This window comes from Thermobia domestica, chromosome 1 (genome assembly GCF_964235325.1).
Source record: "Thermobia domestica chromosome 1, izTheDome1.hap1.1, whole genome shotgun sequence".
Classification (NCBI taxonomy): domain Eukaryota; kingdom Metazoa; phylum Arthropoda; class Insecta; order Zygentoma; family Lepismatidae; genus Thermobia; species Thermobia domestica.
In genome coordinates, this window is record NC_137454.1 from 18,521,238 (window position 1) to 18,533,364 (window position 12,127).

The 12,127-nt window shown below is 37.4% G+C and overlaps 1 protein-coding gene across 2 annotated transcripts in view; it reads right to left on the bottom strand.

Moving 5' to 3' along the window:
* LOC145683687 (uncharacterized) overlaps window positions 1-12,127 on the bottom strand; it is a 35,199-nt gene that overhangs the window by 13,671 nt on the left and 9,401 nt on the right. The window contains exons 4-8 of one of the 2 annotated variants that reach the window (XM_081755049.1): window positions 10,049-10,187; window positions 8,095-8,305; window positions 5,679-5,832; window positions 3,127-3,222; window positions 890-1,147 (exon numbers count right to left, since the gene is read on the bottom strand). In XM_081755049.1, coding sequence (XP_081611175.1) covers window positions 890-1,147; window positions 3,127-3,222; window positions 5,679-5,832; window positions 8,095-8,305; window positions 10,049-10,187 — 858 coding nt within the window. The remainder of the gene's footprint in view (window positions 1-889; window positions 1,148-3,126; window positions 3,223-5,678; window positions 5,833-8,094; window positions 8,306-10,048; window positions 10,188-12,127) is intronic. The other variant, XM_081755057.1, reaches the window with a different exon arrangement.

Genomic DNA, 12,127 nt, shown 5'->3' on the forward strand with positions numbered 1-12,127 from the left:
ACGATGCCGCAAGCAGTTCACCAAACACACAGAAGACCCTTCTTCTAGTGCAATGCTGATTTCGGCTGTTTTGGAACCGGTTCATGGGATGCTAATCAATGATGATGGCGCTGTGGAGCTTCGTACAGGACCACTGCTCATCACTGCTCAGACAAGACAGCAAAGAAAGACAGGTGTCTTCTCGCGCTGCCTTCTGGCCCGGACTCAAATCATGTGGAACCCATCGACCCAACTTGTAGTGCTTCCCAAGTTGATGGAGGTGCTGCAGGATGGTTTCTCTACCCACACTGAGTTGTAGTCCCAGCTCCTCACATGTCTGGCCACTGTTCGCTTCAATTGCTGCCTGAAGATATTCATTTTGTACCTGTGTCGGTTTTCCGGCACGTGATGCGTCTTCGAGTGTTTCGTCACCGTTCTTAAACTTGTTAAACCACTCGCTGCACTGTCTGCGAAGTCACGACATCCTCACCAAAGACCTGACATATATTCCAGCCAGCTGCATCGGCGTTTGACCCCAATTTGAACTCGTACAGCATACACGCCCTTATGACACACTTATTAGGTCTCATGTTCACTCTGTCCTTACGCAAGTTCACGGTGTAACTGAACTGCCACAACCAGGTAGTATATTGGATATACCCACACCAACAACTGACCTTCGCCTTATCTCCATCCGCATTCAACTCACGATGTGAGGGCCAATGGAACACAGACCTCCACAAAAAGCGACAGAACTTTATTGGTTACCTTTATAGGTGTGCATTTTGCCTGCGTTTTCTAATGGCTTACATTTAGCAAAAAAGTGGCAGAAATTACAATCAAGCACAGATCAATATGAATGTTCTGCCAAGTTCATATACGGTATACTATTTAAATCAAGTACAATTACCTTCCACTTATCTATTGCCTCGTCAGGTAGACCAAGCCATACTTGGATCTGACGTAACCGTTTCGACATATTGGCTTCCTTTTTGGTGAAAGAGGACATGCCATTTTTATCTAGATCAATTGCAGCATTACAGACTTTCTCCCGAATAGCTCGACATATGACATACCACGCACTCTTCTTCTTCATTAGACCAATGGTATTAAGGTCGGAGTCTAGGAAATACAACACTTCTCCTTCCTCACCATATCGATGCAAAATCTGAAATACGAAAAGGAAAACGATTAGAAAAAATAAGTGGTCTCGTCTCATAAGAAGGTCATCATTAAAACCAACGAAAAATAACCTCTTGACCCAATTAACCGTTATAAAATTTCGAAGATTTAAATCTTACACCATATTATATAATAAGTTTGTATTATGTCCGTCATTGTTTTCGGAATATGTGCATTACTGTCAAAAGTACGTAAGTTAACGTTTTTATGGTATGTCACTTCAAAACCTTAAGCTTTGTCTTTACATTGTTATTTAGAAAATATGCCACTCTTATGTTTTATATACGATTTATCACAGTGTCTATTAAACTTCATAATTAAATTCCCTGACTTTCCCTGTCATAAGAAACTTGAAGATATGAAACAAGAAGTAAATGTTAGGAAATGAAGGAACTGGCAGAGAAGAGTGCAATTGGAAGAGGAATACGACAAGGATGCTGTCTTTCACCAAAATTATTTAATATCTATCTAGAAGAGATAGTGAAAGAGAGCCTACACGATGAAGACGGCATTTCAGTAGGAGGCAGAATGATTTTATGTATAGGATTTGCAGAAGATATGGCGCTTGTTGCAGTATCTGAAAAGAAAATCAATAAAATGTTTGAAAACTTGAGGAAGGGCTTTGAAGAGTATGGGTTAAAAATAAATGTTAGAATGACGAAAGCTATGATTATTGGAACGAAGCGGTCAGTGTCAAATATAAAAGTGGGAGAGGAGAAAATAGAACAGGTGACTAGGTTTCGATATCTGGGTAGTATTCTTAGTATTGACATGAAGTGCGAAAGCAAGGATAGAAATGGCGAAAGAAGACTTTAGAAGGAAGAAAAGTCTTTTTTGTGAGACCTTGAATAAAGAGCTGAGAAAAAGACTAATAAAATGCTTCGTGTGGAGTGCTGTACTGTATGGGGAGAACATATGGACATTACACAAAAGTGATGAAAAACGACTGGAAATTTTCGAAATGTGGGTGTGGAGGAGAATGGATAGAATTAGTTGGGTCGAGCGGAAAACGAATGAGAGGGTGTTAGAAATAGTGGGGGAGAGAACACTTTTAGATATTATTGAGGAAAGGAAGAGAACATTGTTGGGACGTGGGCTACGAAGGAACTGTATCATGAGGGATGTGTTAGAGGGTATGATGGCAGGAAAGAGGGAGGGACGAAGGAGACTACAATTTAATGGACAAAAGCAGAAAGATCATACGTGAAGACGAAGAAGTTAGCGGAGGAACGTGAAAGTATGGAAGTTTCTCAGCTGCAGCAAGTGTCTGCCAATAAGAGCAGAATACCTATGATGATAATGATGATGAAGACGACTTTCCCTGACTCTGTTGCTACCATTTTTCTTGGTATAACTCATGAAAAGTAACATATATTTGAAGTATGCTGCAAGTTTCCATAATTGTTTATATGGTTATACACTACATTGCACAAGTAGTGTATAACTACTAACCAATTACTACACTACTAACCAATACTACACTACTAACCAGTTTATTTATCTGTAATTTATGACTATTTTAGTGGTCTCCCTTCACCACTACCACTCCCTTCACAGCCACCATTTCAAGTCCCATTTTTCATTTATTTCGTTGTTATTATTGTTATTAAGTCACTACAATATAATAAACTTTAATGGCATAAACTTAAAGGCATCACACACACACTAACAAAATCAATATACATTTCCACAGCGCTTCACACAATTGTTTGGACACGGTTTTTCCCATACAATGACTTTTTGGGTTACCAAAGTGATCAGCCGAGACCATCATCACAGATATTATACAATCCACCAAGTAGACAGTAACTTTTACTGACTGATATTACATGTTTACAAAGAAAATCCATATTACGTTTTGATGCTGCCCTACAGAACTATCTACAAAAGGTTTTCTCTACACACTGACTTTGGTAACAAAAACAACCTGCTGATCCCTCGTGGCAAAGCGGTTAGTGTATGTACCTTTGGCGTAGAAAAGACAGGTTCGATTTCCGGCGGAAGCGCATGTAGTTCGGATTCCACATAAAGCTGAAGGCCATGTCTCATATAACCTTGCTGCTGGAAAGTACGATAAACTGAAAATCAAATCAAAAAATAACCTATAGAAAGCATAATTACAAATGACGCAAGAATATTTACAAAAAATAATTGAACAAAAATACAACACTCCATGCTGGGGCAAAACCTAGCTATATAGCTACTATACCTACTGTTAGGAAATCAACAGAAAAATAAGAACATTTTCAAATCTAGAAATCAATTGGCGTGAATGATGACGATATCCGAAAAGATCTGTAAGTAACATAATAATTTTTAGTAATAATAATACCCAACGTTATTTGTGCACATACATCAAATGACACCCTTACTAGTAATGAACCTGTTCACACAGATTTGATATTATGATCACAAGATGAGTTTAAACACAACGACCGTGTCCGAGGGAGTATTTATACAGTCGGATGTTAGCGTTTACTTCACTTATTACGACGAACATGCAGGAAACTCACAAATCAAACAGCCTATCATTTGTATCTGCTGCCAGTATGTATGATCATCTTTAGCTAGGGCTCTCGCTATCCCAATCCTGAATGCAGCAAAATCTCACCAACGACTCACAACAGATCACGAAAGTAAAGCAGAATTAATATTCAAACCATAATTTTAAGGACCATGGTCTCTGCGAGCTAATCAAATACATGTCCAGAGTGTCTGGAAGATTAAAGGTATTGGGTGATAGGACCTGATACAAAATCATTTACGATATTCCCAAATCAAAAGCCTGGGTAAAGATTTTTCTCTGACCTACAACGAAATTCACTTACATTTTTCCTGACCGTTAGACATCCTGTTTGTCACCGTTTTTCTTCACTCCCGACACTGAGAAATCAATGGATTTGTGTCTGCTAATGTTCATTTACGTGGGGCAATGAATGAGATCATAATATATGAAACCATACTTAACTACAATGTAACCAAAAAAGTTCTTGCCATTCTAAGGCAGCGATAAACAAAAGAGCAATACAGTGGGCGGTATGCAACTTAAGGTTTCGAAGTAATCTCCACCACCATCCGACACCTTTTGCCAACGTTTCTGCAACTGCAAGTCCGTGAGTGTTCCGCAGGTCTCCCTAATTTACGGAGGTGGTTATCGAGGGAATGAAACAGCTGGTAATCTGTTGGCGCAAGGTCCGGTAAATGTGATGCATAGCACAGTGTTTCCCACAGTCTGCCGAGCCCTCTTTGCCACATGTGACTTGGCATTATTGTGCAGGAACAGCAAACCCTTGTGACTCACCCATGCCGGTTCCTTTTGCCGCAATGCACGGTACACCCTTTGAAATGAAATCTCTGAGTTTTACGTCCCACGGTTATGCCGGTTAGGCTAAAGGAGACGGTGATTATGAGAGATGAGTGAAATGGTGGAATGAAGAAAGTGGGAGGAAACGGGAGTACCCCGAGAAAACCCACGAGCACGGTGTTTGTCCACCACAAAGTTCACTTGGCGGGGGCTGGGATCGAACCCGGGACCCCAAGCAAAGGAGGTGAACGCTCTACCACTGAGCCACCGCGCCCCCAGATACACCCTTTGCAACTGCTGAGAGTAAAGGTAGGCAGTAATGGTCTGACCAAATGGAAAGAGGTCATAATGCAACACTTACCGACAATTCCACCAAACAGAGAGCATAATCCTTCGTGGGTGCAGAAGTGGTCTTAAGGTGTGACGAATAGAATCACGTTGCAAGAACCAATGTCTGGTACGCTTGGGAGTGACATAGAGGACCTACTTTCCGTCATCAGTGATCAAGCAATTAAGGATGGATGTGTTCAAGTGTCAAGTGAGCTGTCATTCGTTGTTCTTTGTTGGCTGCCAACAATGTGTGACGTATCCACTTGCTTAACTTGCGTGACTTCCCTATAGGCGCAGTCTGACTGTTCCAGCGAAACATGGAACCTTTCTGGAAGTTCATCACCACGTTAGACCACTGTCCTCCTCGAGACCCTTTCAAAGCCTCGTTATCCAACATATGGTCATCCACTGCGAGGTTTATCCGAAAGGCTCACATATCCCGAACGGAATTTTTGGAACCAATGTTTGGTGGTGCGTTCGTTCAGGGCATTATCCCCAAATGTTTGGCATATGCGGCAGCTGATAGGCCCAGTTTAAAATCATATAGCACACATAAACACAAACAAGCCATTTCTCTTCGACACCCGACGAATTATGACTACTCCATGTGCGTAACGTATCTATATTACCGATGGCCTAACTAACTCCCCATTACTTGGCAGGCACATGCATCATTTTGTTTCCTCTCTATCAGTGCAGTCATAACGACAAGAACTTTTGTGCTGTACAAGAACTACTTTGTACAGAACAACCTCTGTTAACAACCACTACAAACATTTTCGGTTTTTTTTTTTTTTCCAACTAGGAACCAAAATACTGAAACTGTAAGAATGGTAGTAGTTAAAATTTAAGTCATAATAATTGGTGATTGAGGAGATCTTACCTCTGACATTCGCTGGTCAACTTCTTCAGGACGGATGATTTTATAGGGATCTGTCTTGAAACCCAAAAGGGACGCAATCTCACTACCTATATGTGGCGGTATGGAACAATATGATGTGCCATTTTCCCTGTAAGGTCTGCTCCACGCTATAAACCTGATAATTCAAGTACAAAAAATACAAACTTAATAGAAAATTATAATATTCTACGAGAGATCTATAAAATGTATCTTTCATTTTGTTTATATCATTGATATTTTATGTTGAGCAAGATCTAAATATCAGCAAAGAAAATAATCATACGAACATTTCATACACAGCCAACTTATTAGCAGATTAGCAGATGAAAATTAATCACACACTTTTTCTTAAGTGTTGATTTTGTGTATTACGGGGGAGGGGGGAAGTGGATGCCATAATCAAGTTTTCTAGAACCTTCTTTCTTCCGTATAAACCAGATTTCAAAGTTTGAACACGATTCAATGCACGCTTGTATGTGAGGTCTTGTTTAAAAAATCCTGGCCACCCATCTCTCTTTAAAAAAAAATCTTGCACTCTTACCCACAATTAGGATTAAATCAAAGAAATATGCAATTTCTCCAGCCAATTACGACCTTCATTTAAAGCCAAAATATTAGAATTTCCAACGGACGATTTTGCTAGAATATGGACATTTAAAGCACGGTGGACGGTCAAGATTTTTTAAACAAGAATGTACAATTGATTCAAAAAGATATTAAGTATGCATATTATTAATATTATCAATAATACTGTAAAAACTTTATAAGTTGGACACTTACACCTTTTCGAAAGGTGTCTAGTTTAAAGGCGTGTAACCCTTAATGTATAAAATAAAAGGTTAACCTTGTACAACAGTAATACGTGCGTCGCATTTTTCTTTGGTTCAGTACTATAGGGAGTCACTATGAAGAACTTTGCCTGGTCAGACGGCGCACAGGATCAGTTTGCACGATCATAAACCCCAAAAATTATGCTAAACATATTGTAACCGGGGCTAAATGAACTTAAACGATCTCCCAAGCATGGTGTAAGGGGGAAAAAAAAGTCTGCTACGCAAATCAATAGCCCCTTCCGAGCAGATGAAAACAAGTTTAAACCACTGTTCATCTTTGTGTAATCGTGAATCAGCCGTCTGTGAAGAGTTCTACTGCCTGCTGGTTCATTGAATGTACTGTAGTCTTCCTTCACAAATTATAATATGGCTAGCTAAATTTTATATTTTGTTTGAAAATTTGATGCAACTCCTAATTTGATAAATAAAACGACGCATTTCGAATACATTCTAATGATAATAACATTATAATAGTGTTTGTTGTATTTGAATTGTTCTTGGCGCCTTTTGGTAATCATAACGACTTCATTATTCGAAGTATACGAGGGGAAGTCAAAATGTTCCTGGAATTTGCAACAACCCATAGAGGTTATGTTCGGATGGGGTGGGATCGGTTTACATATATGACTCACAACGCAGGTTTTCGCCCCTTATACATACGTTTAATTTCCTTATTTATGCTATACAACAACTACGCTTTGAGACCTTCTGACAACTACAGGGTGTCCGAGAAGTCCTTCCCTGATTACAGAAATTGATAACTCAGGCTAGAAATAAGATAGAAATATGAAACTGGTGTTGAATTGTTTACAAACTATAAAAGTTTTGGTCACATCAGTACACTTCCACATGAGCACCCTTGGTAGCACGTAGCACATCTAGGCGATATTCAATTTCCAGCCACACATTAGCCAACATCATCGGAAGGTCAGCAACCGACCCTGTGTTCTTGAACTTCTCATACCAGGCTTTAATGCTCTTGACATCAGGTGGAGTCCTCCCAAATGTTGTCTGGAACTGTCTCTGCACCGTGGTTGGTAATCGTGTCTCATGGTACCACAGGACACACTGTGCCTTCTCCTGGTTGGTTGGCATGGCTTCTTGGGCTTCTTACTTACGTACTACAAACCTAAAACAAAAAAACAAAAAATTGAGACTTGGTAAAACAGAACAAACCTAACACAGACAAAAACTTTTATAGTTTGTAAACAATTCAACACCAGTTTCATATTTCTATCTTATTTCTAGCCTGAGTTATCAATTTCTGTAATCAGGGAAGGACTTCTCGGACACCCTGTACAATCAAGGTATGGACCGGACCGGAAGTTACAATTTTTTTTTTTTTTTTTTTTTTTTTGTCTTTTATTGTCAAGTTTGAGTTTCGAAACTCGTTACGAAAAACTTGCAACAATATACATGCTATATTTGGTAGTTCAAGCTTTAGACAGTTTTCATATAAAACCTATTCTTACACAAACAACATGCTTTGTCAACTGTTTCCACAAATGTCTTTAACATGGTAATAATAATAACGGTAAGACGAGAATGATTACAGAAGTTAATACCTGAATTCTGGTTTGTCCAAATGTGACAAATCTTCTATATGCTGGTATGTTGGCTGTAGAAGTTCCAAGGTTGCTGTGTACTGAGTGTGGCAGAGAAAATTCAACAGAAGAGAACGCTTGGATTGTTCCAAGTTTTCCAACACATCAAAAACGGTCTCTGCCACTTTTCTAGCAACATCATATCTCGATTCTTTGTACAATTTAATATCACCTGAAAGGTTTAAAAAAAAAGTCATATTTTGTGCATGTTTCAGAATACTATCTTCAAACATCGAAGTTAGATTATTACATGGTAGAACACTAGGCTACTTATTGCCAATACTTTTATAGTTGATCTAACTGTTTCGCTTACTGCTCTGTGTTGCTAGAACTATAATTATGATTTGTCAAGTTCAAAATCCGCGTATGACGAAGACATTTTTGAACAAAATAATTAAAATTGCCAAAGATATAAATGAAATGAAATCTTTAAGTTTTACGTCCTACGGTAATGCCGAGTAGGCTAAAGAAGACGGTGATGATGAGAGATGAGTGAAATGAAGAAAGTGGGAGGAAACGGGAGAACCCCGAAAAAACCCACGAGCACGGTGTTTGTCCACCACAAAGTCCACACGGCGCGAGCTCGGATCGAAGGATGAAAGGAGCGTAAAGAAATTTATTTATTTATTTATTTATTTGTGAACAACACAACAGGCATAAGCCCAATTATAGTTTTGATGTATTACAAAATAAATTTACAATAGTCCTCTTAAACATATCGTTCATATTACATATGCCAATTTCTTTGAGTTTAATACATATTTTGTTATAAGAAGAGCATATTCTCCAGATTGGTGATTTCAATAGTATGTTGGTCCTTGTTTTTTCACAATCGAACAGGCCAGAGTTATCAGCACGAGTTTTAAGTGTCGGTACATGAAAATTTGGTTTCGATATGAGATCCGTACAGTTAAACTCGTTTTGTACTATTTTATGAAGAAAAATGAGATCCATCACGTTTCGCCTTTGTTCAAGTGTAGGGATACAGAAGTTGTCTATTAATGTAAGATAGTTTTCGTAAGATGGGTAGATTCCAATTCTCTTGTACGCTAAGTATTTTTATAAGTTCAAGTTAATTTTTTTTTTTTTCAATTGGTGTCAGTATTGCTGTTGCAATGAGTTCCAGATCAGCAGCATATTCCAGTTTTAATCGGACATAGGAATAATACATTTTTGTTAGTGTGGTAATACTGCTAAATTCCTTTCCAGTTCTAATTATGAACCCTAATATATTGAGAGATTCATTAACCATGTTCACTATATGGTTATTACATGTCAGTTTTGCATTAAATGTAACTTCAATATCTTTCATTGAATTTCTCTATTTAGTAAGATTTGATTCATTGAATAATTAAACTCTCTTTGATTTTTGTTTTTAGAAAACGATAAAATGTTACATTTGCTTATGTTTACACTAAGTTTGTTAAGAGAACACCAGTTAGCAATTTTTCCATGTCGTGTTGTAAATTGAGATAGTCATGGATGATCTTTATCATACCGCATATTTTGAGATCATCCGCAAAAATTAATAATATATGATCAGGGAGATCGTTAATAGAAGAACTACGAGAAAACTCAAAACAACTGTAAAATAAAGCAAGTATTGAACTGCTATATTGCCATATTCATATTAAAACAAGCTCCTCTTCTGCTTCCAGGGAGAATATAACTAATTACTGGGCGTACGAAACAGAGTTGTATTATTTTCTTACTTTTGTTCAAGTCCTCCCTGCTGGTAGTAGATAGCCCACGCGCCTCAACTGCATGTGATCTGGGGTTTGATTGCCGGTGGAAGTATATCTGAATTCTGAACATATTACGGTTTCGGATTCCACCTTAAACTACAGATCTACGTCTCATAGCTTTAATACTGAAAAAAGGGACGCTGAACTTCAATACATAAAAACATACTTACTTCTTTTCGAGATTAGAAGATGAACATTCTTGGATCCAACGCACAACAGCAACTTTTTTCCAATGTAACGAGCACTCAAATGGCCTGCTTCCCCATTGGCTTTCTTCAAGCACACAACCTGAGTAGCTTCTGAAACTGGCTTAAAGAATACAGCATATTATAGACACAATACTTATTACAACTTAATTATGATTCTGAAAGTGGCTTAAAGAATACAGCATATTATAGACACAATACTTATTTCAACTTAATTATGAAAAATACAATACATTATATTCTTTCTCTAAACCTTCTCAAACACAGGTTGATTCACGTAATTTTTAAATTTCAAATAATCTTAACAATCATGTACATTCCTTGCGCCTATGGAGGTGGGGAATTTTTCATTGAAAATTGTACAATAAATCTGGGGAATAGTAAGTTTGGAGAAAGAACGGCATATATGAGGAGCGGAAGGGTAAATCTGGAGAGAAAATTGGTAAATATAGAAGCCCAAGCCTTTGGGGGGGGGGGGGAGGTAGGCACCCTTGACTATAAGCAAAGCCGGCTCTATTATATGTGCAACATATGCATTTGCACTGGGCGGCAAAATCTGTCGTAACTATATTATTTAAAACAAATATTTTTTGTTGGAAACAAGAGTTCATGATGATGATGGTAGAGCCGGCTCTAAGCTGACCTTCTATTTGAATACTACATTCATAAATCACGTTTAGGTCGCATTAGTTTAAGGTCATATGCTAAAGCAAATGGTCAAACAAATCCCAGCAAGAATTGCTTGATTGTTGTCAAATACAATAACTTAATTCTCGAATAGTAGCGAATACTTGTTCCATTCAGTTAGTTATCACAGTTGTGATATGAGAACTAGTCTTGTCTTTGTCTCAAAAAAGTTCCTCATCACTGAAGGTGGAAACAAGTTTTATTTTTTTTTTAATTTTTAAACAGATATAGAAGAAAAATCAAGAAATAAAGATAAAAGAACTAATGTATTGGAATTGCAAAATGATATATTGAAGCTCAAAACTGAATTCTATAAAAAAAAATACCATCTTTCCTCTGCAGACGTGTCTGCTTTATCTTTTAGTAAGAGAATATATTATTATTAAAAGTAAAAACAGAAACAATGAGATTGTATTTGCAAAATTTAAGCCTTTCTGAGTGCGAATGCTGTTTCCGTCCCCTTTGTTGTTCATGATGGGGTAGCATACTTTTTTTTTTTTTTTTTTTTTTTTTTTTTTTTTTTTTTTTTTTTGAGAAAGGGAATGAAGGGTAAAATGCCTAGGGCCGGCCAAGACTACATGAAAAAATGATCTACTTAATCCAATTCTTAAATCAATGCAAAGCTAAAATCCACAGTTCAAGTATGTATTATAATAAGAAACTTAAGAATTAAGTGTACTTAAAATTAATTTAACAATATTAATCTTCTTCATTCAACTTGTCTATTATTTAAATACAAATACAAATTTACAACTATGTTAACAATTACAAAATCTGACAAAGAATCTTTATTTTGCTAGCAATCGTCAGTAACGATAACAAGATTAGAAACTCCAGTCTGAACGATCGTGCTGCTGCTTCGCAAGTAATTGTGGATGGCACGAACGTGATACAACTTTTGTGACTGTTGCAACATTACGTGTGTAATCGATGGTGATTCGAAGAATGATTATTCGATTCTACAATAGATAACTGAACTCATCGCACCATTTTCTCTGATGTTCACTCAAGTATATGAACCATTATTTTAACTTCATTCCTGATAATCTGGTGCAGTACCTCCAGTGTTCTACGACAATTTTGATACGCCTATAAGGACACATCACTTCTTAAAACAGCAATGGGCTAACGAAAATTCAATATTAATGTCGTAACAACACCGTAAAAACGTTTCTGCCTCATATGCAGTATCTACTTTGAGAATTGTTTGCCTGCACCGTCTACTTAGGTCTTACTTAAGTTACTAAGATGTGATTTATTTTAACTTCATTGTATTTTTAAGAAAATATTGTACGACGTTATGCCTATCTTTGTTCAGACTGCATTGGTACAAATTTATGAAATCTTTAAGTTTAA